Source organism: Prionailurus bengalensis, chromosome E4, assembly GCF_016509475.1.
Source record: "Prionailurus bengalensis isolate Pbe53 chromosome E4, Fcat_Pben_1.1_paternal_pri, whole genome shotgun sequence".
Taxonomy (NCBI): domain Eukaryota; kingdom Metazoa; phylum Chordata; class Mammalia; order Carnivora; family Felidae; genus Prionailurus; species Prionailurus bengalensis.
Window position 1 is genome coordinate 734,680 of NC_057360.1, and position 26,104 is coordinate 760,783.

General features: G+C 48.1%; 1 protein-coding gene across 5 annotated transcripts in view; it reads right to left on the reverse strand.

The window, feature by feature from the left end:
• Window positions 1-203: 203 nt before the first annotated feature.
• Window positions 204-26,104, reverse strand: part of NVL (nuclear VCP like) — a 90,901-nt gene continuing 65,000 nt past the window's right edge. For 4 of the 5 annotated variants that reach the window (XM_043568734.1, XM_043568737.1, XM_043568736.1 and 1 more), the window contains 4 exons: window positions 13,494-13,570; window positions 11,964-12,052; window positions 9,321-9,391; window positions 204-417 (listed from right to left, as the gene is read on the reverse strand). In XM_043568734.1, the coding sequence (XP_043424669.1) occupies window positions 373-417; window positions 9,321-9,391; window positions 11,964-12,052; window positions 13,494-13,570 (282 nt within the window). In that variant the 3' untranslated portion in view covers window positions 204-372. Of the gene's footprint in view, window positions 418-8,171; window positions 8,807-9,320; window positions 9,392-11,963; window positions 12,053-13,493; window positions 13,571-26,104 lie in introns of those variants that run through there. The other variant, XM_043568735.1, reaches the window with a different exon arrangement.

Consider the following 26,104-nt stretch of genomic DNA (forward strand, 5'->3'; position numbering starts at 1 on the left):
CTGGGGCAGCTGGAGATCTGGAAGGGGCCTGAGGCCACGGGACAGCGGGTCTCACGGCTGCTTTCTCGGTCGTGGGGGTGTCCTGGCGGCAGGAAACAAAGTATCTGGGGGTGACGCGGCCTCAGGTTGGCAACGCACCTCAGACGGCTCAGGGAGAAAAGCTCTTTTTGCTGTGATTGCAACTTCTCCGCAGCACAGTTGAGAACGGTTCAAAATAAACGTTTTATTTAAAAAAAGTTTTCAGTGATTTTATTTCAACAGTTAAGCGTGTTTTACTTAAAGAGAGGGGAGGGTGTTCCCACGCGCGGCTGGTGGATGGGAAGCGTCTTCAGCTCCGAACGGGCCGCCATCCGCGTCAGGTCGGAAGGGGGGTCACCGGCTGAGGGACCGCTGCAGGGCTTCGTACATCACCTGGTCCTGCGAACAGGGGACAAGACACAGCGCTGGTGAGTGTGAGGTGGGCCGAGCCGTGCCCCCGAAACGCGCAGGCGGATATCCCAGCCCCCCAGGGCCTCGCGGGACGGTGACTGGAGGAAAGATCTTTAGGGAGGCGGTTACGTTCAATCGAAGCCCCCGGGACGGGCTCTAAGCCAGCACGACCGGTGTCGCTGCAAGAAGACGGGCGAAGACCAGACAGGTGCGGGGACACCGCGTGAGGACGCCCAGTCTCCGGGCCGAGGAAGGAGCCGCCTGCCCCCACGTGCCCCCCCTCCCACGGGGACTGAGGTTCGCCGTAAAAGTCGGGTGACGAGCTGCTTACGGCTCTATCCACGCAGCAAAGAAAGCCGGATTCTGAAGTGTTCTGAGCGTGGACGGGAAGGGGACAGAAGCACCTGCAGGAAGCTGCCAGGGCAGCTCCAGCGGGGGGAGCGGGAGCGGGGGGAGGGCTGCCTTCAGGGGGATGCCCCGTGGGGTCTCGCCGGGGCCACACACGCACGCCTCTAAGGTCTGGGGAGGCGGCTCGACTGCTGCTTGTTTAGGCCGAGGCAGGACGTGCTTGTGTTTCGAGCCCTCGAACACCTGTTTTTAAAATCCAATGTCGTGGGGCGCCTGGGTGGCTCAGTCGGTCGAGCGTCCGACTTCAGCTCAAGTCATGATCTCGCGGTCCACGAGTTCGAGCCCCGCGTCGGGCTCTGTGCTGACCGCTCAGAGCCTGGAGCCTGTTTCGGATTCTGTGTCTCCCTCTTTCTCTGACCCTCCCCCGTTCATGCTCTGTCTCTCTCTGTCTCAAAAATAAATAAACATTAAAAAAAATTAAAAAAAAAAATAAATACAATCCAATGTCGTTCTTCTTCCGGATGCGCGAGGTGCTCGCGAGGTTCGAGGACCCGACGCAGTCGCAGAGTGAACGAAGCCCCTCCCGTCGACGCTGTTAGGTCTTCCTTCCGCGGCACGAGCACGGACGCCGCTGCGTTTCCCTCGTGTTTGACCGAAGCGGCGGCAGAGCACACAGGACCCCTGCGTCCCGACGGCACGTTTAGAAGACACTCCTCTCTGCCGAGCTGATCCGTCAGAGCGTCACAGCGGAGCCACCGTCGAGTCCGCTCCGCTGTCGTGAGTGCTTCCAGGGGAAGTTCCCAGAGCCGCCGGGCCAGCCGCAGCGGGAATCCGGTTCAGTCCCGGGAAAGGGCTGTGCCCCCCATCTCCTCGTGTCGCGGCCAACAGGCATCATCAGGTTCGGAGACTCTGCCTGCTGCCAGGCAAAGACGAGTATCTTAGTTGCTTTTCTTCCATTATCAGTAAGGTGAGGAGTTTCCCGTTTCACGAGCCCGTTGGCTTTTCCGTGAAGGGTCTGTCCCTGTTCTTCACCTAGCGCCTCTTTTCCAGCATTTTCTGTGTCGGTCTTTTCCTCATCAATTTCTGGTCATTCTGATTCACCCTTGGTGACATTAACTGCAAATATTTTCCTTATTTGGTCATTTGTCTTTTGACGAGTTTCTTAGCGCAGAAATTTTTATCCTCGTGTGTCAGATTCTGAGTCTTTCATTTATGTTGCCGGGTTTCGCGCTGAGAGGAGACAAGGCACGCCCCGCTTGAACTTCCAGACAAATCTCTGGTCTCCTCCTACTTTGATGGTTTCAGATTTTACTTTTAAACTCTCCTGCCGCCCCCCGCCCCCGTCCCCCACCTGCAGTGTGACATGCGGGTCCGACTTGAACTTCTGGAGACGGCTTCCCAGCTGCCCCGACATCGATCACCATGTTTCCATCACTGGTGTCGGGGACACTGTTATGTACTGTATACTACGATCAGTTCCTGTGCCATTATCACAATGTTCTGATCACTGAGGCTTGTGTTTTTTAGGCCCCGCCCCCAGCTTGTCCGTCCTGCATTTCCCCCAACTGTTCCAGTTTGCTTGGTTTTCCACATGCTCTTTGAATCGTTCTGGTTTGGTCCCCAAAACAAAACGAGCAAAAATGAAAACAAAGACCAAAGAGCAGGGCCACTGAAATGGTTTCAAACAGTAACAAACGGCCTCAGCACTGACGTGTCTGCCGGCCTGCTCGGGGAACTTCTGCCAAGGGGACGTGGACGTCCCGGCTTCCGGCAGGCACGAGGACAGGGCTGCTGAGAGGCGCGCAGAGACGCAGCTACGCTCACAGAAGCAGCCACGCACGGCAGGCTCTTCAGCCCGTATGAGGTTTCCGACCTTTTACGAGTGAGTTTGCAACCAGTATCTTCTTCTGAGGACAGCCCTGAGTCGGATAAAGGCAGAACGGATGTTCTCTCTAGGCAACGACTCAGAGCCGTGAAACAGAGGGCAGGGCGGATTTTCCACTCAAGAAGGAAACCCATTTCCTGGACTGTACTCAATGTTTACCCCGGTTTGAGAGGCGGATTTGAAAAAAAAAGTCTATGTGCTTACTTCACTCATTTTTCCAAGTACCTCTCAAACGGTTTCAAAGGTAAACAGAGAGCAGGTATTAGTGAAATGCCCAATTAACTTTGAAATAGGATAAAGAAAGGGTCCTTGTATACCAATATCACTGCTAAATCATAAACAGTAAAGACATTTTAAGCATGCTTTGTTTATAACCAGGTTAAAACAATTCCTTTTTCTGCAGTAAAATAACTTTTTAAAATTCTAGAACATGATTTATTAGAGAAATATTAGAAAATATAGATCAGCAAAAAAAAAAAAAAAATTCTCATTTCCAGAGGTAACTACCATTATTTTGGTCTCCCAGAACTTTTAAATTACTATTTTGTCAATTTTGAATTCTTTTGAATAGGTGCTGCATTCTCAAGGTTCAAAGTTCAAAGAGGAGAAAAGGTGAACTTTTACACCCCTGTCCCCCTCCGCCACCCCCTCCAGTCTCTCCCTACCAGCAGCTGTCACCCGTTTCCTAAGTAGCTGTCTCGTGAGGGCCAGTTAATCTGCCAAACAAGGAGGGGGCTGCCTTCACCCTGATGTTATGCCTCCTTTTTAAAAGATCAAACAAATTAAAAATCAGTTTGATCATCTGCTTTATTTAGTATTTATTCAAAATTCATACTATGCCTACCTCCAAAAGAGAAGCTGTAGCCTCTTATTCACCAAGTTCTCCAGAAATCAAATATTTAAAGTCTAAAAATTTACGACCACCACAAATATTAAACAGAATAAAACAGTACAGAGTCTCACCAGCCCATACATGTAGCCTTCCACGGATGTTCCTAAGAGAATAAAAAAATTCTACAAGGTCTGGAATGATGGGTTCATGACTGTTTTTAATAAAATCAGTCACACTGCCTTTGTCATGCGGCCGAGACCCTTTAAGCCAAGGCCGCACGCGAAGCACCTGCGACGTGGATGGAACCAAGGGGCCAGGTTAGTCCGTGTTCTGTGCACAGGGGCCCCGTCTTCCGCAACTTCTGCATCCGCGAGCCCAGCACAGGGCCTGCGCACGTGCAGAGCTTCGCGATCAAGGTTGAAATCTGGATCTCAGGCAAGCTGCTAAAACACAGCTAGGGGAGAAGGGACTCTGACTTGAAACGTTCTTCTCTCAAGTGTCAGCGGGGTAGAAATAGTCAGGGAAATGAGTGACCCGTGTACTCCTGAGCGGGAAGAAGAGAATCAAAGAGCCACGGCCACGACTTCGATGAGCGAGTAAGCAGTTTCGTGGTGTGGCTTTCATAGAGGAAAGAAAAAACATCAGACCGTATGTTTGATGAGGTTTCCTTCCTGGTGGTGGAACAGTGCCACAGTAAGCCGAGTAAAGAGACTATCATCTGAGGTAATAAATATCTGGGGAATAACCTCAAGGCCTCGACATTTATCAACGGCTAACTGGGTCTCCGGTCTCTGGTGAGCAGTGAAACCTGCACGGCGGTTATGCTGTGCTGGCCCGTGAAGCGACACAGCCTAGACACAGGGCTCTGAATTCTGAGACGCGGCTGGCGGACGGCCGCCTTATTTGTCGGGTGTCTGTCCTAATAGGGTGACGACCCATTAGGTCCTCTCAGCACCAAACGGGACCTGGTAGCCCGGGCAGGGGTCTTTGGAGGAGGGAGCGAGGACAAGCAGGGATGGGGAAAAGGAAGGTCTGCTCACTGCCGTCACCACCCACCCTCAACCAGTTACCGAGGGTTTCCCGGGTCGGGTGACACACTGCTACGTTCGGCCTCTGAACTATGTCCGCCAATTAAGTGCGGACACGGAGTCCACCTGACGTGCCGTCACTGCCCAACTCCAAATGAAGAATCATGTGGTGCCAGGGAGGAAAGCGCTCTAAGGTAAGAAACGGCGCCAGCTGGCAGGCAGGTGCACCTGGCTTAAGAACGTGCTGGGTATTTCAGGACTAGAATGACCGGCCCTGCAGATCTGGGGACAGTACGGGCACACCTTTCTTCTTGGATGTCTCCTGACCATTTATTCAGTGTTAACGCGTCTCGAAGCAATTGCCACTTCTGCAAGTACGTCTTCAGGCTAAAACGTGATGTGTTCCTTTTGCATTTAACAAAATCTAGTGATTCTTTTTCAGCGTGAAAAGATGACTCAAAATCCCAACCCGGCCACTAACAGGTCAATTAACTTGAGTACCAGAATCCTATCTACAGATTTTCATTCTAGGTCTTGAAGTCATGACCTTTATAAAAACTCTGTGGCCCTCACAACCCAGCCTGGCCAGAGTATCGAATTTCCTAACTGGCCACACTGGTTGGTTCTGGCGTGGGGTCCTAAACTGGGCTGGGCCGACCGCAGACTCCCCTGACACTCTCCCACCAGAGCCAGCAGGGAATTCTCTTGCTGGGGGGTGTCTGGGGTTGCAGGCAACCAGCTTCCCCCAGGAAACCCGTAACGAGGTTCCACAGCCAGCGTGCCCAATGCCAACCGTGCTCCCACGACCCTTGCTATGTGGACGAGTTCTGTTTCCCCCACTTATCTTAGCTGGATTGGGTTTCCATCATTTACAACCAAAAGAGCCCTAATATTAAAAGCAGAAAGAGGTGGCTTATAAATGGGCCACTCAGTTTCACATCCAGAAAAGCATCACCACAAATGCCAAACCTTTCTTTTGGTTTGATTTTATTTCCTTTCGGTTTGGCTTCTGAAATGGATTGTTTGACTCTGCCTGTGCCTCGAATTTCAATGGAACCGTCCTTAACCAGAAGGAAGACGCTCTTCGCCACCACCCAGAACTGAGAAGACCAAGAAAAAAGAAGGAACGGAGACCCCTCCAATAAACATAATATACACTGGTTTCAAATTCACCAGCAAAAGTATTATACAAAGGTGGTAAAGCAGACTTAATCCTTAATTATCATAAAAAACATGGGCAAATTTAGGAATCAGGTCAAGCAATTATCGAGCTTTGGATCACACATTTGTGGCTATTAGTAATAAAATCGCTTGAGCAACAAACATGGAAACTTCAAAATTACAGCAGAAATTTAATCTAGAAAATTGATCTTTTTGGAGGCAAAACAAGTAAGAGAATGGCAAATGAACCAGCCAAGGTCAATATATAAAAACGATTAGAAAACAAAATGAAAAACATTGACAAACAACATAAAAAAGTATAAATTATTTGGGAATGCAGTTGATGAAAGATGTGTAAGATATTTACACCAAAACTCACAACATTACTGAGTAAATCAGGTGAATCTAATAAGTGAAATGAATTAAAAAATGAATAAACTCTGAGAAATTAAATGAATCTAAATAAATGGACAGATGTACTAAGTTTATGGATTTTTAACTTCTGCTCTCACAGCTGATATACAGATTCAGTCTCATTCAAAATCCCAACAAGCTTCTCTTTCAGGAAGCGATTAGCTGATTATAAACTTTATATGGAAACGCAAAGGGCCTAAAATAAACAAAACAATTTTGGGGGGGAAAAGGGACAGATTTGGAGAATTTATACTACCCGATTTTGAGACTTATATATCTATAATAGTCAAGACTGTGGTAAGAAAGATACAGCAGCATAAGGTCAGATGTAAAGATCAATGGAACAGCACAGAAAGAGATTCTTGCATTTACAGTCAATGGGTTTTCAAACAGATGGTGCGGTAATTCAGTAGGAAAGTTTTTCCCACAGTCGGGTCAGAGTCAGTAGGCAGCTGCATGGAAAAACATAACCATGACCCCTAAGTCGCATCAAACTAAAACAGTAATTTGAAATGGATCACAGGCCTAAACGTAAAGGCTAAAACTATTACGCGTCTAGAAAAAAACAAAGGAGAGAATCTTTGCAAACTTGAAATAGCCCAGACTTCTTATGACAGAACATGTAATACGTCAGCCTTCATCTAAATTAAAAGCTCCTGCACGATTTCGGCTCAGGTCACGATCTCTCATTCCGTGGTTCAAGCCCCGCGTCGGGATCTGTGCTGACAGCTCAGAGCCCGGAGCCTGCTTCGGATTCTGTGTCTCCTTCTCTCTGCCCCCTCCCTGCTCCTGCTCTGTCTTCCAAAAATAAATAAATGTTAAACAAAATTTTATATAAAAAAATAATAAAAGCTCCTGCTCTTTAGAAAGTTATCCTCTGTGTGCCCATCTGATAAAAGCCTTCAATCCAGACTAAGCTAAGAATTTGTACAAACATTTATAGTAAGGAGAGAAACAACTCAAGTTTTTAGGGGCAAAGCACAAGGACAGGAAACAAGAAATCCAACTGACCGGCAAGCATGTGAAAATATGCTCACCTTCCTGGTTGTTCGGGAAACGCCCCCTTAAACTACATGGGACACTGGTTCACATCCCTCGGACGGCTGACATTAAAGGACAGTGACACTCTGGTGTTCGTGAGCCCGTGGAGAAGCAGAAGCCCTCACCAAGCGCGGGCGGAGCAGCCCGCGTGCGAGACCCAGCCAGGCCCGTCTGGGTGCTTACCACGAGAAGTGAAGACACGTCCCCCCTCTCTCCCTTGCTCTATCTCACACACGTTCAAGGGACCTTTATTCATAAAAGCCAGACCCCGGAAACGGCCGAGCGTCCCCCAGCAGGAGAAAGGACGAGACGCTGTGGTACATTCTTACCCTGGGAAACCGCTCTGCAGGAGGAAGGACCAAACTCCAAACGCACAACACCGTGCACCTCAGAGACATCACGCTGAGCAAAGAAGCCGGACGCGCTGAGTGCGCCACACAGCTCCACGTGTGCCAAGTCCTCAGAGGGAAGAAGTCAGAGCGGGAAGACGGGTCAGGCCTGGGGTCGCCCGGAACACCGGCCTCCACGGACGCCCCAGGACCTCCTGCGGGAACGGAGGGTCCTGGCGCTGGCCACAGCTGTCGCATGTGGCAGGACTGTGCTCTGCTCCACTGCGCATCAACTACATTTCAACTGAAAACAGGGACGCTAGAAGGAACGGCAAATGTGGGGCCACGTCCACATATAACTGCTGGAAAGGCCCCAGACTCCTGCCGCAGGTGAGGAATCATTTCAGCCGAAACAATCTTTTGCTGACGAAATCTTGGGGGCTTACATCACCAGTCTCTTGTTGATTAGCAGGAAGAGCCCCAGGACTATGAAATGTCAAACTGTCCCCAGTTTTAATTGAGAAGACTGTGTTTTTTTTTTTTTTAATTTTTTTTTTTTAACGTTTATTTATTTTTGAGACAGAGAGAGAGAGACAGAGCATGAACGGGGGAGGGGCAGAGAGAGGGAGACACAGAAGCGGAAGCAGGCTCCAGGCTCCGAGCCGTCAGCCCAGAGCCCGACGCGGGGCTCGAACTCGTGGACCGCGAGATCGTGACCTGAGCTGAAAGTCGGACGCTTAACCGACTGAGCCACCCAGGCGCCCCCGAGAAGACAGTGTTTTACAAGAAGATGCTCAGGGGAACAAGCACACATCCCTGTGGTCGACAGAATGCCCGGGAGGGGAAGGCAGACGGTTGTTTCTCCACAGACGGGGAGGACTCAGTCCCGGTGCAGCGGACTCTCGCTCAACTGCAGCCGGAAAAGCAGTCGGTCACATGCCTAAAAGATCCCACCGGCCCACACCAATGAACCGGTTGTTGTAGTTAACAGTGGTAAGGCTGGGGGCTCCTGGCGGGCTCAGTCGCTAGGACGTGCGACTCTTGGTCTCGGGGTTGTGAGTTTGAGCTCCACGATGGGTGTAGCCATCACTTAACAATGAAATCTTTACAGAATAACTACACGTGGGAAGGTGGCCACCTCACCGAGAATGTTCAGAACAAGCCCGGAGGCTCTGGGACAGGGCAGCCCATCACCTGTAACCGCTAGGACTTTGACTCCCCGTTTTCGATCAGTAGTTACAGTGGGAAACACCAGGCCTAGGGTAATAAATGGCTAATGATTTAAAGGAAGTTTGAGTCCAGCAATAAGCAGGTCTCATGGCTAAGGCGTACAACAGTCCTAGGACATAAAAGACACGAAAGTGAATCAGACCAATGATGACAGAACCCGAGATAGAGGCTTCCTAGGGTTGGACACGTCCCCCAGTGGCCCTGTGTCACCGCAGCCACCCGGGTTACTACAGACGGGTCACCTTGGCACAGTAAGAGGCAAACACACAAAATCTGGTGTTTTATGTAAAGAAATGTCAGCCATTTCCTTTAGCCCTTCGCCAGCCTTCCACAAGGACATTTGCACCGGCCTGGACACCAGGGCGAGTCTGGCTCCAGGCAGATAAAAGGCTGCCTGCAAGGGTGGAGAAGCTCAGATAACTGGTGAACCAGACTGATTAGAAATCCCAAGAGGGTGGAGACAGACACGAGGGGTCATTCCCTTCTGGCTTCAGTCTTCCAAGAAGTACAAAAAACTACAATCTCTCAAGAATGCTCTCACAAAGGCAATTATTCTCCTTGTCATGAGCTACCGGTCTTGATTCCAGTCTCTTTTCTGTGCACATTTTGAGAGCATTTCTTACCTTTTTTGATATAGATGATTTTACTTTCTTGAAAGCTTCTTCAAAGTGCTTCTGACTGACCTTGAGCTCACCTGTGGGGCAGACGCACAGACACACGGGTGGGTACAGCGTGCTCACTTCCCATCGGTCAAGGGAATGTGGGGAAATGAGCGATCACATTGCTTCTGCTTTTCTTCAGAGCGATTCAAGCCTGAAACAGTCTGCTTATCACATTTTCTGGACATTTTCTCATTTTCATTTAATTTACACACACCTGACCATATTTAATCTTACACACAAGTGCTTAAGTTTTGTATCGGTGTCTATCGAGGCAATCAAAACAGTTTATTTTGGGACAAATTATAGAAAAAAGTACTTTGCTCACCTTTAATTAGAGACTCTTACACTTTGAAAAAAACAAAACAAGTCCGTGATCTCATTACCCGCCCCCCACTGTTTACCGAGCTGTTATTAACATCGAACACACGTAAGCTTAAGGTGTGCCGTGTGATGGTCCGACACACGCACCTGCATGTGGGAAAGTGCCCACCACCACAAGGTTAGTTAACACCTCCCTCCCCTCACACAATCGCTTTGTGTATGTGTGGCAATAACTTCGAAGATTTACTGTCTTAACATCTTTCAAATACATAATCCATATTGCTAACTGTAGTCATCACGCAATACATCTGCTCCCCAGAACCTGCTCATCTTCCAGCAGGAAGTCTGTACCCTTTGACCAGTGTCTCGCCATTTCTCCTACCTTGCGCTCATCAGATTTTACTGCAGGATACCCCGAAGAGACATCACATACCCTGTGGGGGGCCCTCCTTTAACACTGTTTACCCCTTAATGGTGATATTTAATGAAGAATAACTAGAACTGTTCTTTAAAAAAATTTTTTTTCTTGGTGTTTATTCATTTTTTGAGAGAGACAGCGTGCGAGTGGGGGAGGGGCAGAGAGTGAGGAGACACAAAATCTGAAACAGGCTCCAGGCTCTGAGCTGTCAGCACAGAACCTGATGTGGGGCTTGAACTCATGAACCGTGAGATCATGACCTGAGCCGAAGTCGGATGCTTAACCAACTGAGCCACCCAGGCACCCCTAGAACTATTCTTTTTTAGGATAAATTCCAATAATTTAACTAGGAACAGACAGTATTATTCCATAGTAGTTATGAGTCCATGGAGCACCCGGGCGTCTCAGTCAGTTAAGCATCTGACTCTGGCTTAGGTCATGATCTCACAGTTTGTGAATTCAAGCCCTGCACTGGGCTCTGCACTCATAGTGCAGAGTCTGTTTGGGATTCTCTCTCTCTCTCCCCCTGTCCCCAACTCCAGCTCTCTATCTCAAAACAAACAAAAAGAGCCCATACATGTAATTAGATGTTATGGAATTATAATATATATATAATGTACAAAGATAATAACACAACAACGGGTTATAAGGAGCTCCGATTCTTTTTAAAATTTTTTTACAATTTTATTTTAGGGGGCGCCTGGGTGGCTCAGGCAATTGAATGCCCAACTCTTGGTTTTGGCTCACGTCATGGTCTCATGGTTTCATGAGTTTGAGCCCCATGTTTGGTTCTGCGCTGGCAATGTGGAGTCTGCTTGGGATTCTTTCTCTCTCCCCTTCTGCCTCTCCCCTGCTCACACCGTCTCTCTCTCTCTCAAAATAAATAAACTTAAAAAAAATAATTAAAAAAATTTTATTTTAGAGAGAGATGAGTAAGCGAGGGAGAGGGGCAGAGGCAGACAGAAAATCCCAAGCAGGTTCCATGTCCAGTGCAGAGCCCAATGCAGGGCTCAATCCCACGACCACGAGATTGTGACCTGAGCCGAAAACAAAATGTGTAGTCGAAGGCATCAGTCAGCAAGAGACCCGTTCAGAGTCCCTGGAGGACAGGGAACTAGAAATGCTAAGTGCGGCAGGGCAGGGGCATCAGAATGTGCTGAACAATCACCAAGTCACGTCCAAACAGCATTATTAGTAGTAGCGGCCAATATGCGGAGAGAGGCCTGTAAATTTCCAGCGAGAAATCCTTAAACGCTGTCAGACTCGGCTCTCAGGCAGCACGCTCACATGTCGTTCCTCTCAAGATACCCTAACTTTGCAAGTTACATCACCTACTTCCGAGAGGAATCTGAAACAGCTTATGATAAAAGAAGTTCAGGTGCCTGAATCCGACAATTAAACAACAAAAATTATGGCGTGGGTGGTGGGTGCTGATGAACGTGATCCACACAGATGCTGGGTGACGAGGAACAAAAGTTAGTTCGGAGACTCTCGGTAGCCAGAGGAAAGAAGGGAGGAGAAGAAAGAGAAAATCAGTGGGAATAAAAAAAGACAAGTTTTGGAAATGCACGGAACAAAAGATCAACATGGACTTGACCTGCAGATGAAGTGCAGGCTGAGAGGACAGGGAGGTGCGTGTGAGGGTCCGTGGGACTCGGGAGAGCACGGCCACGAATTGCAGGCGACCAGGCCAATGCGGCAGAAACCAGGCGAGGTGTGGGCTCCTGGACAGGCCCCAGCCGAACATCAGTGCTAACATCACAGGTAAGAGCTGCTATGACAGGGTCACCTTCCGGGTCAGTAGTGGCTTTAGCGATACGGAGTGCTAAGTAAGTGGAATCGAGAAATTCTGGAAAGAACGGTACCTTTCTTGCTCCCACTCTTTGGTTCTGCCATTTCCTGTCTCAGAGCACAGACAGAAGCTTCTCGTACCAAAGCAGAGAGGTCCGCACCCCTGCAAAAACATAACCACACTCACTGATTTATTCTTAGACACTGCAAAGAACAGAAAGAAGTCTGACAGCAATTTTCAGTCACGTATTACACAATTAGGAAAGAAACCAACCGATAAAGGTGGGGTAAACAGATGATGGTCAGTAGGAAAGAGCTTCTCACTTTCACTTAAAATATTTCTAACTTTTAGAAGAAGGGTAATTACGACGCAAATAAAGCAATGAATCGGAACTACTCCAATGCTAATAGCAATAGACACTGTTAATGCAAAAAGTGAATCGCCGAGTCAAGAGAAAGAAACTGACACATCTGTCATAAAATCTTCATTCACAAGGCCTAGGCTGCCGACAAGCTGACCGCCCACACGCTCGCTACCTGACATCTCGAGTAAGCTCAGATAACAAGTCATTTATGGCACCTAGTTCAAAACAGGGAAACGCAAAGGCTAGAAAGTCTTTAATACCCTTGATTCAAGCCTGAGCTGAGTGGACCTATCATAAATGAGCTAAAACAGGAAAACCGGCAAGCCTTCACATAATTACTCTGGGCAATAAATAATATGCCGTGTCAACATGGTTCCTGAGTTCAGCGGAAAACGCTGGTGCTGACTGGTGCTTCACTACATTACATCTTAAACAGAATTCCTGCAGCCCTTCGGGAAAGAGTTTGAATCTGGGGGAAATACCTCATTTCTAGCCATTAAACCTATTTAACGTCTGAAGTTGATAACCCCGATAATATATAAAATTTAAATGCCCACAGAGCTTACATTGTGAAGTGAATCTAATGTTTCTGTGGTTAGGTGCCGGTTTACAATGCTATTTAATAATTACACACACGCTTGGGTGTTCACTGCTCTCCTTAACACTGAAACCCCTTACACAGGTGTGGAGGCGTCTTTATCACAAACGAGTAGCTGAAGCCTAGAATTATCGGTCTCTCAAAGTGATTACAGGAGCATAAACCCTAAGCACACACCGTTCAACGTTAACCCTGACACTTTATAATGCACACCCTACGCTGTGTAACCCAAGGATGTGGCCCGGGCTTAGCTCTGCCGTGACACGCCCTTTGTTGTGAACGGAACATCTTTTCAGATTTTAGCGCTTGAAGCTGTAAACTACTCACTTAAGCCTTTGCCCCGTTAACAGTAACTTCCCAAGAGGGCTGGGGTAGAGGTGGAGACACTCTCCCTACAGGGTGGGAGGGGCGTTCACACGCTGTCACCACAGTGCTCTGATCACGTCCTGTTGTCCGGACAACCCCTGGACCTCGGGGTTCCTCGGGGCCTCGAAATGGGTGGTTCCTTCGCTAAGAAGGAAGAGGCCGACAGAGGGGTCTCACCCCTGACTCAGTGCTCCCCGCAAGACCACTCTGCCTCATTTCGCCCCTGAGGAAATGGAGCCTGGGAGACATAATGGGCCTGAGACCCGGGTACTCACGAATAGCAGTCACAGCGAAGGTCCCCAGCAAGGGCTTCCAAACTGACATCTGCGGCCAGTGGGGGTTTGGTGCCATTCTAAGAGAGAAGACACCAGCTTCCAGTGAGGCTTTCAAGAGCAGTACTTTTCCACATTCTAGGCTCTCAGTAAATAGTCACGGCCGCTTGACTAAACGAGTATCACTGACCAGTTTGGGAAGAATTTTAAAAATTTCAGTTTCGAGAAGAAGGTTACGAAGCAGATGCCAACACTGACGATGCGAAAGCAAACGACTGATGCCTGTGACGTCCAAAGAAAGCGTGCAGCCACAGCAGGAACAAAACCCGCCCCCGAAGCTGTCCAGAGGGGAGGAACACCTCCCCTTGGCAGGTTACGCGTGGCGGACACTTGGGCAGTGCTCCGCTGTGACGCGGGACCGGCCGGGAAGGCGGAGCGGCTCAGAACTTGACCAGGGACGACGACACAGCCCTTTGGGCTCCGCGTGTGCTTTCGGAGGCCTTATCTGAACCTCGATCCAGACTTTGGTGCCAAGGCCCCTCCGGCTCACACACCGAGGGAAGCCGGAGAGGACGAGCGTCAGAATACGCCCCACGGCACCTTGCGTGCGCACACTGCGGATTTGGTGACATTTCAGTGACTGAAACCGCAGAGGCAAACAAAACAGTTTCTAGTGAGTTAAGACCTGGTCAGAGGGTAGGTATCTGCTTTACTATCCTGACTCACAACTTACATACACTGCAGGCAGTCTTACCGTTGTAGCAAACGCTATGTTAGAACACACAGGAAATAAGTGAGTAAACACGCCACTCAGCCTCAAGGTGAGTATTAGGTATCAACGCGGCAGGCGCCCAGAGCAGAGGTTGCCGCCAGCCGGCCGGGCTCTGCACGCAGACGTCCGGTGTCTTATCACTTCTTCCCAGCTCGGCCTGCGTAAGGATTTCACAAACTATACAACTGCGAGCTGCTATCATTTGATAAAACACAGATGCTCATCTAACATAGGTTCAAGAAACGGTTGTGTTTCCCGCTCGATGCACTCCGATCCGGGAAGTCCTCACGGGGAATAAACTCCAGGGGACCCCAGGCAAACAATCTTGGTGCTTTTTTCTGTTTTCCCTCCAGTTGTGTGTAAACTAGACGGCCAGACGGCATGATGTCTTCTATTGCACAGGTTTTCCATTAGTCGGTTAACCGTGGGCACAGGTGGTGGCAGCAGGGGGAGCACAGCTTCTGTGGCTCTGGTGGTCACCTCTTCTCTTACTGTGGTAAAATGTACTTAACAAAATTGATCATTTTAACCATTTTTCGTGTAGGGAGCACGTCTGTGGTACTGTGCAGCCATCCATGTCTACAGCTTTCTTCATCGTCCCCAAATGAAACTTCGGACGCACTAACCACTGACACCCCCGTACCCCCTCTCTGGCCCCGGCGACACCACTCTATGGATGTAATTGCTAACGTTCATGTACTTTTTGAAAAAGATTGTATTTAATTTTTAAAAAATTCTCTGAGCAGACAAAACCAGTCTCATCATAAAAATGTTAATTTGCAAGACTAACTTGACCTGGGTTATGTCTTGCTTATACCTCTGAAAATAAGATTATTTTTTTCTAAAAAAAATTTTTTTTAATGTTTATTTATTTTGAGAGGCAGGGGGAGGGAGAGAAAGCGCACAAGCAGGGGAGGAGCAGAGAGAGAGGGGGAGAGAGACTCCCAAGTAGGCTCTGCACTGTCAGCACAGAGCCCAATGTGGCGATCGATCACATGAACCTTGAGACCATGACCTGAGCTAAAATCAAGTCAGATTATGAACAGATGGAGCCACACAGGTGCCCCAAGACTTCACTTTTAAGTAGTCCCTACACCCGTGGGAGATGAACCCACAACCTTGAGATCAAGTGCCACATGTTCCACTGACTGAACCGGCCAGGTGTCCCTAAATGTTCTCTTTCTTGATCTGGAGGTTTTGTTTACAAAGACTCTTACAGTGGGCATATAACGATACGTCCACTTTTCTGTATGTGTATTGTACTTCATTAAAAAGGTCTAAAAAGAAGAAATAACTTTGGACCAGGAATTAAGAAATGTGAGTTCTGCAGGTCAAGTCTGCAGCTGAATGAAGCTTTGGAAGTTCCTAAATCTCTGTTATTTATTTTGGTAATAAAAAAACTAGTATCTATGTATTCTAAAAACCAGAAAAGGATGGAAAACTTCCAAATTCATTCTATGAGGCCAGCATTATCCTGATACCAAAGCCAGATAAAGACACCACAAAAGAGAACTACAGGCCAATATCCCTGATGAATATAGACGCAAAAATTTTCAATAAAACACTCGCAAACCGGGGTGCCTGGGTGGCTCAGTGGGTGAAGCATCCGACTCTCGATTTCGTTTCAGGTCATGATCTCGTGGTTCCTGAGTCTGAGCCCCGTGACAGGCTCTGTGCTGATAGTGCAGAGCCTGCTTGGGATTCTATGTCTCCCCCTCTGTCTTCTCCTCCCCTGCTCTCTCTCTCTCTCTCTCAAAATAAACACACAAACTTTAAAAAGGTTTTGTAGATCAACATGATACATTACATCAGCAATGGATAAAAAGGATAAAAGCATATGATCCTTTCAATAGACACCGAAAAAGCATTTGACGAAGCACAACATCCGTTCATGATAAGAACCCTCAACAACTAGGGACAGAGGGAACATACCTCAATATCATAAATGCTGTATATAAAACACTCACAGCCAACATCATCCTCGATGGGGAAAAACTGACAGACTTTTTTCCCCTTACGGTCAGGAACAAGACAAGGGGTGTCCACTCTCACCATTGTTATTTACCAGAGTACTGGAAGTCTCAGCTTCAGAATCAGACAAGAAACAAATCAAAGGCATCCAAATCAGCAAGGAAGAAATCAAACTTTCACTATTTGTAGACCACATTATACTCTATAGAAAATCTGAAAGACTCCACCAAAGAATTGCTAAAACTGATACCTGGATTCAGTAAAAGTCACAGGACACAAAATTAATGTACGGAAATCTGTTCCATTTCTATACACCAATAATGAGGTAGCAGAAACAGAAATTAGGAAAACACCACTATTTATAATTGCACCAAAAACAATAGAATACCTAGGAATAAACCTCACCGAAGAGATGAGAGACGAGTGCTCTGCAAACTGTAAAACGCTGATGGAAGAAACTGGAGATGGGGCGCCTGGGTGGCTCAGTTGGTTAAGCGTCCAACTCTCAGGTGTAGGCCACCTCCATCCAGCACGCTTGCTTTTAGTTTACGTCTAGAAACTACAGTCCCAGAAGCTGCACATATCTGCAAAAATGGCAAAATCTTACTAGGCCTTTTTATGTCCTGAGAACTGAGTCTGGAATTGTCAGGTTGGAGGCTCAAAACTATGGCCAGACAGAAATGTGGGTTAAACTTCACTTGCAGCTTGGATCCTACCAACTGCTGCCAGCCCTTTGGGAAATTACAGCGGCTACCGTGAGGAGTGTTACAAGTAGATACGATTACTTTTTTTTAATTTTTATTTATTTATTTATTTATTTTTTTTTTTAATTTTTTTAAATTCTTGCCCCATCATGTGAGACACTGGGTTTTTTTTTTTTTTTTTTGAGGTTTTTATTTATTGATTGATTTTAGAGAGAGAGAGAGAGCACAAATGGGGGACGGGCAGAGAGAGAGGGGGACAGATCTGAAGTGGGCTCTTCGAGGACAGCAGAGAGCCCGATGTGAGACTCAAACTCACGAACCATGAGATCAGGACCTGAGCTGAAGGCGGATGTTTCACCAACTGAGCCACCCAGGCGCCCCTCGATTACTTTTTTTTTAAAGGTAGGCTCTATGCCCAATGTGGGGCTTGAACTCATAACCTCAAGATCAAGAGTTGCTTGCTCCACTGACTGAGCCAGCCAAGCGCCCCTGATAGATCATTTAAAAAAAAAAATTTTTTTTTTTAAATGTTTATTTATTTTTGAGAAAGAAAGAGAAACAGAGTGTGAACAGGGGAGGGGCAGAGAGAGAGGGAGAGACAGAATCCGAAGCAGGCTCCAGGCACCGAGCTGTCGGCACAGAGCCTGACTCGGGGCTGGAACTCAGGAACCGTGAGATCATGACGTGAGCCAAAGTCGGCCACTTAACCGAGTGAGCCACCCAGGTGCCCCGTCCCTGATAGATCATTTTAAAAATACACTTAAAAACAAGGGTTCCAGGGGCACCTGGGTGGCTCAGTCGGTTGAGCATCCGGCTTCGGCTCAGGTCATGATCTTACGGTTCGTGAGTTCCAGCCCCATGTCGGGCTCTGTGCCGACAGCTCGGAGCCTGGAGCCTGCTTCCGATTCTGTGTCTCCCTCTCTCTCTGCCCCTCCCCTGTTCACACTCTGTGTTTCTCTCTCTCAAAAATAAATAAGCGTTAAAAATAAATAAATAAATAAATAAATAAAGGGTTCCGAAACCAAAGAGAATGGGATACTTATCTCAATTGGCATGAAGACGCCTCCAAAATGCTCCGAAACTCCAAAACTGCTACAAAGAAAGATCTATGGCAAAGGCTAAAGCGAAATGAGCAATGAGAGGCTGTGAGACATCACTGGCTCCCCGCCTCCTTCTAGTTCTCCTCAGCCTCAGCCCCTTTCACTCTGAGGAGACTATCAAATAGGTGCCTTTCCAAGTAAGACTACCCAAGGCCACGGCCACGGCCACGGCCACGGCAATACTCTTGGGGCAGCTTTCAATCCTTGGCCAACTGCCAAATTCAAGGTCCCAGCTAAATAATTTCCCGAACCCAAGGAGGATCCTTGAAGGTTTCTACACCTGCGTTCGCTCCAAAGATTAACGGGTCGATAGAAGGCAGGAAACAGGATGACAGGCCACGGATCCGATTTTGAAGGACGAACTCTGGAACAAGAGTGAACAAAATCGGCCCAAGTAGCTCCAGCACAGACACCCCATCTCCCCAGTAAGGAGGGCCCCGCGGGCCATCCCCGAGCTGGTTGCGGCTGTGGGGGACCCGCTGGCTGGCGCGGCCTCACCCCCAGAACAGCCGGGGCAAGCGGAGATGATACTTAGTGGGAAACCTTGTCAAAGTCTGGCAGGTGCAGGGCCTCTCCCTGTCCTCACACCTGCGTGGACACTACACGTGGGATCCTGGAAACAAACAAGAGCCGCCCGGGGGTGAACGTGCTCCCCCCGAATCAGCCCTCCCAGACCTCTGTGTATCCAGCAGAAAAAGGAGGAGAAAATTTTTTCTGCACCCTATTTGGTGACGACTCTTTAAGCCCAAGGACTGGTTCGATATTGCCAGAAACATTTGCTGTGTGTCCCAGCTAAAACAGACAGCATATTTAAGAAGACTTTTTTAGTACTTGGCTAAAGTAGAAGCCGATATTCAGAGCCTGCTTAGGAACTTTTTCCCGGGCTTGTCCCCTAAACTATGTACCCAGACGGAAAGAAAAGCCTTCCATAGGCTTTGTGGAAGGATTCCTAAGACTCTTAAAAATACAAAACCCAACCCAGGTGTTTGCAGCTTTCTTTCCCCCAAGTTCACATGATCTAGGATAATCTTTGGTGACTAAAAGCTACTTTCGGTTTGTTGGTGTAATCAGAATAGACACGTCTTTGAACTAACACTGAATATAAGGCAACTGTTATTCTACCTGGTTTGCTAATCAGATACATTCCTGTTACCAGTTACAAAACTGGCTGGTCAGAAAACTAACTATGTGTCCCAGGTCAACGAAGTTTTCCTAAGTAATCCAGAGAAGCACTGGGGTGGCTCAGTTCACTGAGTACCCGACTCGATTTCAGGCCATCATCTCATGGTTTGAGAGTTCAAGACTTGAGTGGGGTTCTGGGATGACACTGCAGAGCCTGATTGGGATTCTCTCTCTCACTCTGCCCCTCCCCTGCTCGTTCTCTCTCTTCCAAAAAAAAAAAAAAAAAAAAAAGTAATCTAAACATAACTGTTAAGAACAAATGATTTACACAGATGTAAATGGGAACAATTTCTAGGTGGAATTTTCAGCAAATAGTTTCCAAAATCTTTTGGTTACTCAAAACCTTAAAGCTGAGGTTTGCTAAATGAAATTCACTGCATACCTAGGTCATCCCCAAATGAAATACCCAAAAACTACTAAAACCAGGTTCATCTACATTTGGCTTTGCAGAGGAACACGGGATCCTTGGGTCTGGGAGGAAACATGTTTTGTGTTGCCAAACCATTTACTGTGAGGAAAGCATACAGTTCTAGCAATTATAAGTATTTACAGGGGCGCCTGGTGGCTTAGTCGGTGAAGCATCTGACTCTTGATCTCAGCTCAGGTCATGATCTCACGATTGTGAGTTCAAGCCCTACCCTGGGCTCCATGGTGGGCATAAAAAATAATAATAATAATAAAATAAATAAAAAAGAAATATTTATAAATTTGCAAAGGCACGGAAGACTAGTGAAGGGACAGTTCACAATTATTCACTTCTTAATTTTCATTATAAATTAAGGTTTTTAAAAGTTGAGAAATAATTTTATGCATGGTCAAGGTAAGATTGAATTTTAAGGGTTAAAAAAAAAAAAAAGCTTTAATACCAAGTGTGCTTATGCACAACTGAATCTGAACTTGATCTCATCTGCAGCAAGGACAAGTTTCCTTGGATTACTTCCCAATTTCAAATCCTAAATTTTTTTTTTTTTAATCTTAGAATTAATCTTGAAATTGACCAGAGGGCCCCTAAAACATCTCAAAAGATTTTTTTCTCTCCTTCTAGAGGGAGATGTTGAAGCAAGGCTCACTTGATATGTAAAACCAACATGTCAGGTAAGAAGTACAACCAGGGTGGTATTTGTGCAGTTACAGAACTATTGCAGAGAGGGTCTGACACGTCCTGGAGTAACGTTATCATCGTAAAACCAGTTTCCATTTAAAAATGCCGCGTCACAGGACCGATCAACTCTCCCATCAACTCTATCACAATGAACTCTAATCAGATCTTTAACAATGGGCCTTGTTTGCAGGTGTTTGTCATTTATAGAGAGTTACTGTTTTACTCAGATGCTTTTGCAATAATGTTCCTGCCAAAGTGGGTCATCAAGGAGGTTCACAGCAACGCCCTGGCAAACACAGGTCTCTGGTGACTTCAAGATCATAAAAACGAACTGGGTAAGAATTTCCAGAACTCATGGCAAAACCTGATTCGAACAGAACAAGAATTAGTAACGTGGGACTGAATGAACTGAGGTTACAGACTTTACCACTCTTGCTTGAGGCACGGGTTCCTTACGTTTTATTTTTCCAGATTTCAGGAACCAGATGTGACCTACAACAGTCAGGTAAAGGACACCTTCGGAAACAAAGATGAAACATCTACTATCTCCCTACCTGATCCCCTAACATCCGAAAAATGAAGGTAACTGTGGAGACAAACTTCTCCGCACCTCCGTCATCCTCCCTTCTAATCCTGTCAGGTGCCTCTGAGGGCTTTGTTACCCACCTGTCACGAGACCGGTCCTGAAATTCCAGTTTCCTCAAACATCTGGCTACAACTCTCCAAAATAACATTCCACTTCCTCGGCCCCCTTCGTGAATGAGGATCTCTGAAGGGGCCATGCCAGGTGGTCCTCACTGCCCAGAGGGCAGCAAACTTCGGGCTTCACCTCTGGGTACACGTCACACGGCACAAGAGGTTCCGCCTGCGCCAGCGGGACCCGAGTTGGGGGGAGAAGCGATCACCATCGAGGTGGCCTGCTTCCTCCCAGCACGCCAGTCGAGGCCTCCACACGGTCACTAAACACAAACCCCTCTCCCCGGCATCGGCCTGAAAAGACAATGTCATCACCCGTATCGCCCAGGCCAAGACCAAGGGGGTAATCCCACCTCCACATGACCGCTGTACTTGCCACGAGCCTCCTGCCTCGGCTTCTCTCGAACAAACTCGGCCCTTCTCCATCACCCCTGTCTCTCTGCGCCTACGGTCCATCTCCCTGTCTCTAACAAACCCAAACCCAGGGAGCCCCGCGTCCAGGCTCTATACAAAGAAGACACAAGGCACATGTAACCAGAATAAAACCATCCGCGTGGTCCTCAGACCCTTAAACTTTGCTGGACTCCCTGGCTGTACCAGAAGGCTCTCGTGATTCAAAATTAGCTCCTTCTGGCAGGTCCCAGCTTCCGTGAATTTGGTTAGGAATAAATGTAAATGAGGCTAAGATGAGGAACCTCTCCTCAACTCTTGAAAATCTGCCACTAAAGCAGAGTCATCTAATGAAAATCCTCAGACTCTGGCCCAAGTTGTTTCCAATGGCAGGACAGGCCTTGATCGTATCTCGGTCGCACAAGGGGGCGTCCGTGCTGCGGCCACCACCCCAGTATTAACGTTTCTGCCGAAGCTGAAACTCGGCCTCCTGAAATCACCGAACGAGCCACTTCACGTAGAAATTCGGTCACTCCCTCAACACGGTCTTTCTCCGGCTCGATTGCGGTTGGTTCGGGTCTCGGGGGCCGCGGCTCTGAAGCGCACTCCAGACGCCGGGGCCACCCTGAGCAGGACCACCGCGGTCTCGCCGGCCGGCTGGACGCTCTCAGAAGCTGCGGAGGCCTGTTCGCAGCGCCGACCACCGGGCGCATCGGCCCCCCGCGACTGGAACGCCAGGAGAGGAGCGGAGACGAGGAGCCACTTAAAAGGCGAGGGCCTCAAGTCGCGACCGCGGGGCGTCAGCACACGCTGCCGGGCCTGCAGAGCGCAAGCGGGGAGTGGCGCCCAGGCCTCACATTTCTGGCGTCCTGAGGCAGGCCGAGGGGCGGGCCAGAAGAGGGGGCGGTTGTTCGGAAGGAGACAAGGCCCCAAACGGACTCACTCGGGCCGAGTCCCAGTCGGCAAACCAAGACGTAACACCCAACCCAACTGCGGTCTCGGCCTCTCCCAAAAGGTGACCTTCAGCCCGTCGACCTGGGACCCCCATCCCCACCAGCCAGGGGACCTCCTGACACGGGGAGGGGACCTCCTGGCACAGGGAGGGGACCATCTGACACGGGGAGGGCACCGTCAGCCGTCGGCTTGGAACCCCCGGTCCCCACCAGCCAGGGGACCTCCTGACACGGGGAGGGGACCTCCTGGCACAGGGAGGGGACCACCTGGCACGGGGAGGGGACCACCTGACCTGGGGACGGGACCATCAGCGTCGGCTTTGAACCCCCGGTCCCCACCAGCCAGGGGACCTCCTGACACGGGGAGGGGACCATCTGACACGGGGAGGGGACCGTCAGCCGTCGGCTTGGAACCCCCGGTCCCCACCAGCCAGGGGACCTCCTGACACGGGGAGGGGACCTCCTGGCACAGGGAGGGGACCATCTGACACGGGGAGGGCACCGTCAGCCGTCGGCTTGGAACCCCCGGTCCCCACCAGCCAGGGGACCTCCTGACACGGGGAGGGGACCTCCTGGCACAGGGAGGGGACCACCTGGCACGGGGAGGGGACCACCTGACCTGGGGATGGGACCATCAGCGTCGGCTTTGAACCCCCGGTCCCCACCAGCCAGGGGACCTCCTGACACGGGGAGGGGACCATCTGACACGGGGAGGGCACCGTCAGCCGTCGGCTTGGAACCCCCGGTCCCCACCAGCCAGGGGACCTCCTGACACGGGGAGGGGACCATCTGACACGGGGAGGACACCGTCAGCCGTCGGCTTGGAACCCCCGGTCCCCACCAGCCAGGGGACCTCCTGACACGGGGAGGGGACCTCCTGGCACAGGGAGGGGACCACCTGGCACGGGGAGGGGACCACCTGACCTGGGGACGGGACCGTCAGCGTCGGCTTGGAACCCCCGGTCCCCACCAGCCAGGGGACGACCTCCTGACACGGGGAGGGGACCTCCTGGCACAGGGAGGGGACCGTCAGCCGTCGGCTTGGAACCCCCGGTCCCCACCAGCCAGGGGACCTCCTGACACCAGGGAGAGTGGTCAGCACTAGTGAGACAATCCCCGCAAAAGGCCCTTCCGACCCCTCAGGAAGGTGTCCTGGTCTGAAACGACACACTCCCTGCTAACACACTTCCTTGTCCCACCTCCTTTCTGCCTTTAAAAGCCTTTCTTTTTCTACAGCTCTTTGGAGTTCCTTCTACCTGCTGGATGAAATGAAATGTTCCACATTCATGAATTGTTGAATAAAGCCAATTTGATCCTTAAATTACTCAATTCAAGTCTGTGGTCTGACAATGTCAATGTACCAATGCCAAAGAATGGTACACTTAACAATGGTTAAAATGTAGGCAGTGATTTTCCCTGACCTTGGCCATAGAAACATTTTTCCAGATAGGTCCCCTCGGGCAAGGGAAAACCAAAGTGAAATTAAACTGTTTGGACTACATCAAAATAAAAATCTTCTGCACAGCGAAGGAAATAATCAGCAAAACTAAAAGGGAGCCTATGGAACAGGAGAAGATATTCGCAGACGACATATCCAATAAAGGGTTAGTATCCAAAATCCATAAAGAACTTTACACAACTCAACATCAACCCCCAAATGGACAGAGAACCTGAATAGACATTATTGAGGAAGACAAACAAAAGGCTAATAGACACATGAAAAGATGCTCAACATCACCAAATATCAGGGAAATACAAATCAAAACCACAGTGAGGTATCACCTCACACCTGTCGGAATGGCTCAAATCAAAAAGACAAGAAACAACAGATGTTGGCAAGGACGCGGAGAAAGGGGACCTTCTTGCACTGCTGATGGGAATGCAAACTGGTGAGGCCACTCTGGAAAACAGGGTGGAGGTTCCTCAAAAAGTTAAAAATAGAACTTACCCTACGACCCAGCAATTGCACTACTAGGTATTTACCCAAAGAATACAAAAACACTCATCCAAAGGGGCACATGCACCCCAATGTTTATAGCAGCACTATCGGCGATAGTCGATGGAAAGAACCTAAGTGTCCACCGAGTGATGAATGGATAAAGAAGATGTGGTATATATACATAATGGAGTAGTACTTAGCCATAAAATAGAATGAAATCTTGCATTTGCAACATCGTGGATGGAACTGGAGAGTATTATGCTAAGTGAAGTCAGAGAAAGACAAATATCACATGATTTCACTCATATGTGCAACTTGAGAAAACTAATGAACAAAGAGGAAGAGAGAAACCAAGAAACAGACTCTTAACTCTAGACAACATACAGCTGATCACCAGAGGGGAGGTGGGGGGCGGGGATGGGGATTAAGGGGCGCACTTGTGACGAGCATGTTGTATGAGGCGTTGGATCACTGTATTGTACACCCGAAACTAATAAAAATGAAAAAACAATGGTTAAAATGATAAATTTAAGTTAAACATAATTACCACGATTAAGAGAAAGGAAGTTACGTGCTCCTTTCGGCAGCACGTATACTAAAATTGGAACAGTAGAGAAAAAAAGGAAGTTATGACCCATTTACACTACTTTTCCTAGAATTCTGATTAAATACTACATGTATGGAAAGCTCAGGTTCAAAAATATCTCATGACGTACTATTACTTTTATTTCAATAACTAAATGTATCTTTAGTCAGAGAAATCTATTCTTTGTCATGTAACAGCATCTAGAATCAGAACGACATCTATTTATATAGTTGATTGAAAAAAACAAAGAAAATTAACATAATCTTAGCACCATTAATTTACAATTTCTTGCCAGTCTCTAAACATATACGTCTAGAAATATACATGTCTATACCCCACTTTTGTGAGCTACCGTTCGCTCATCACTAAAATGGAAACGATAGTTGAATATTTAAATATCTCATTTCAAACAGTTCAAAAAGCAGTTGGAAGGATTAAGCATATCCATACATGCACAGTCATGACCTTCAAAAATATTACCTGTTGTTATAGCTGATATTCTTGGCTCATGAAAACTGGACAGATAACATTTCCAGGTGAGATATTAATATATATTTTAGTCTCATGGGACACAATTTAAAAAATGAATAGGGAATTTGGGGTCTTTTAGTGGGATTTTTATTGTAACTTTAAAAACCACACATTATCCGGGGTGCCTAGGTGGCTCAGTCGGTTAAGCGGGGCCTCTTGATTTTGGCTCAGGTCATGATCTCATGGTTGGTGAGTCTGAGCCCTACGTCGGGCTCTAGGCTGACAGTGTGGAGCCTGCTTGGTATTCTCTCCCCTTCTCTCTCTGCCCCTCCCCTGCCCACTCTCTAACTCTCTCTCTCAAAATAAATAAACATTTTTAAAAAAGCATTATATAAGAAAAGACTATTATCTCAAAGCCCTTGGCAGTTATCAAATGATCATTTTGGCTTTTTGATATAGGGCAAGTTCTAATGATGTTTATTTAAGGAAGAAAGGAAAAGAAGGAATCCCCCTTGCCCAAGGGGGTTTTTACTGATAAGCCTCTTGTTACCACATCATTACCAGAAACACCAAAGAAAAGTAGGTTGTCATCACTAATTTTTCTCTTAAAGAGAAAACTCCAAAAGACTCTAAAAGATACGGAGAAGTTGCTCTGACCTACAGATCTTTTCAGACTTTTACGACCAAGATGAAAGAATTTTATTGTAATCTCTCCGTATTATTTCATGCATTAATAAGAAGAAACAGC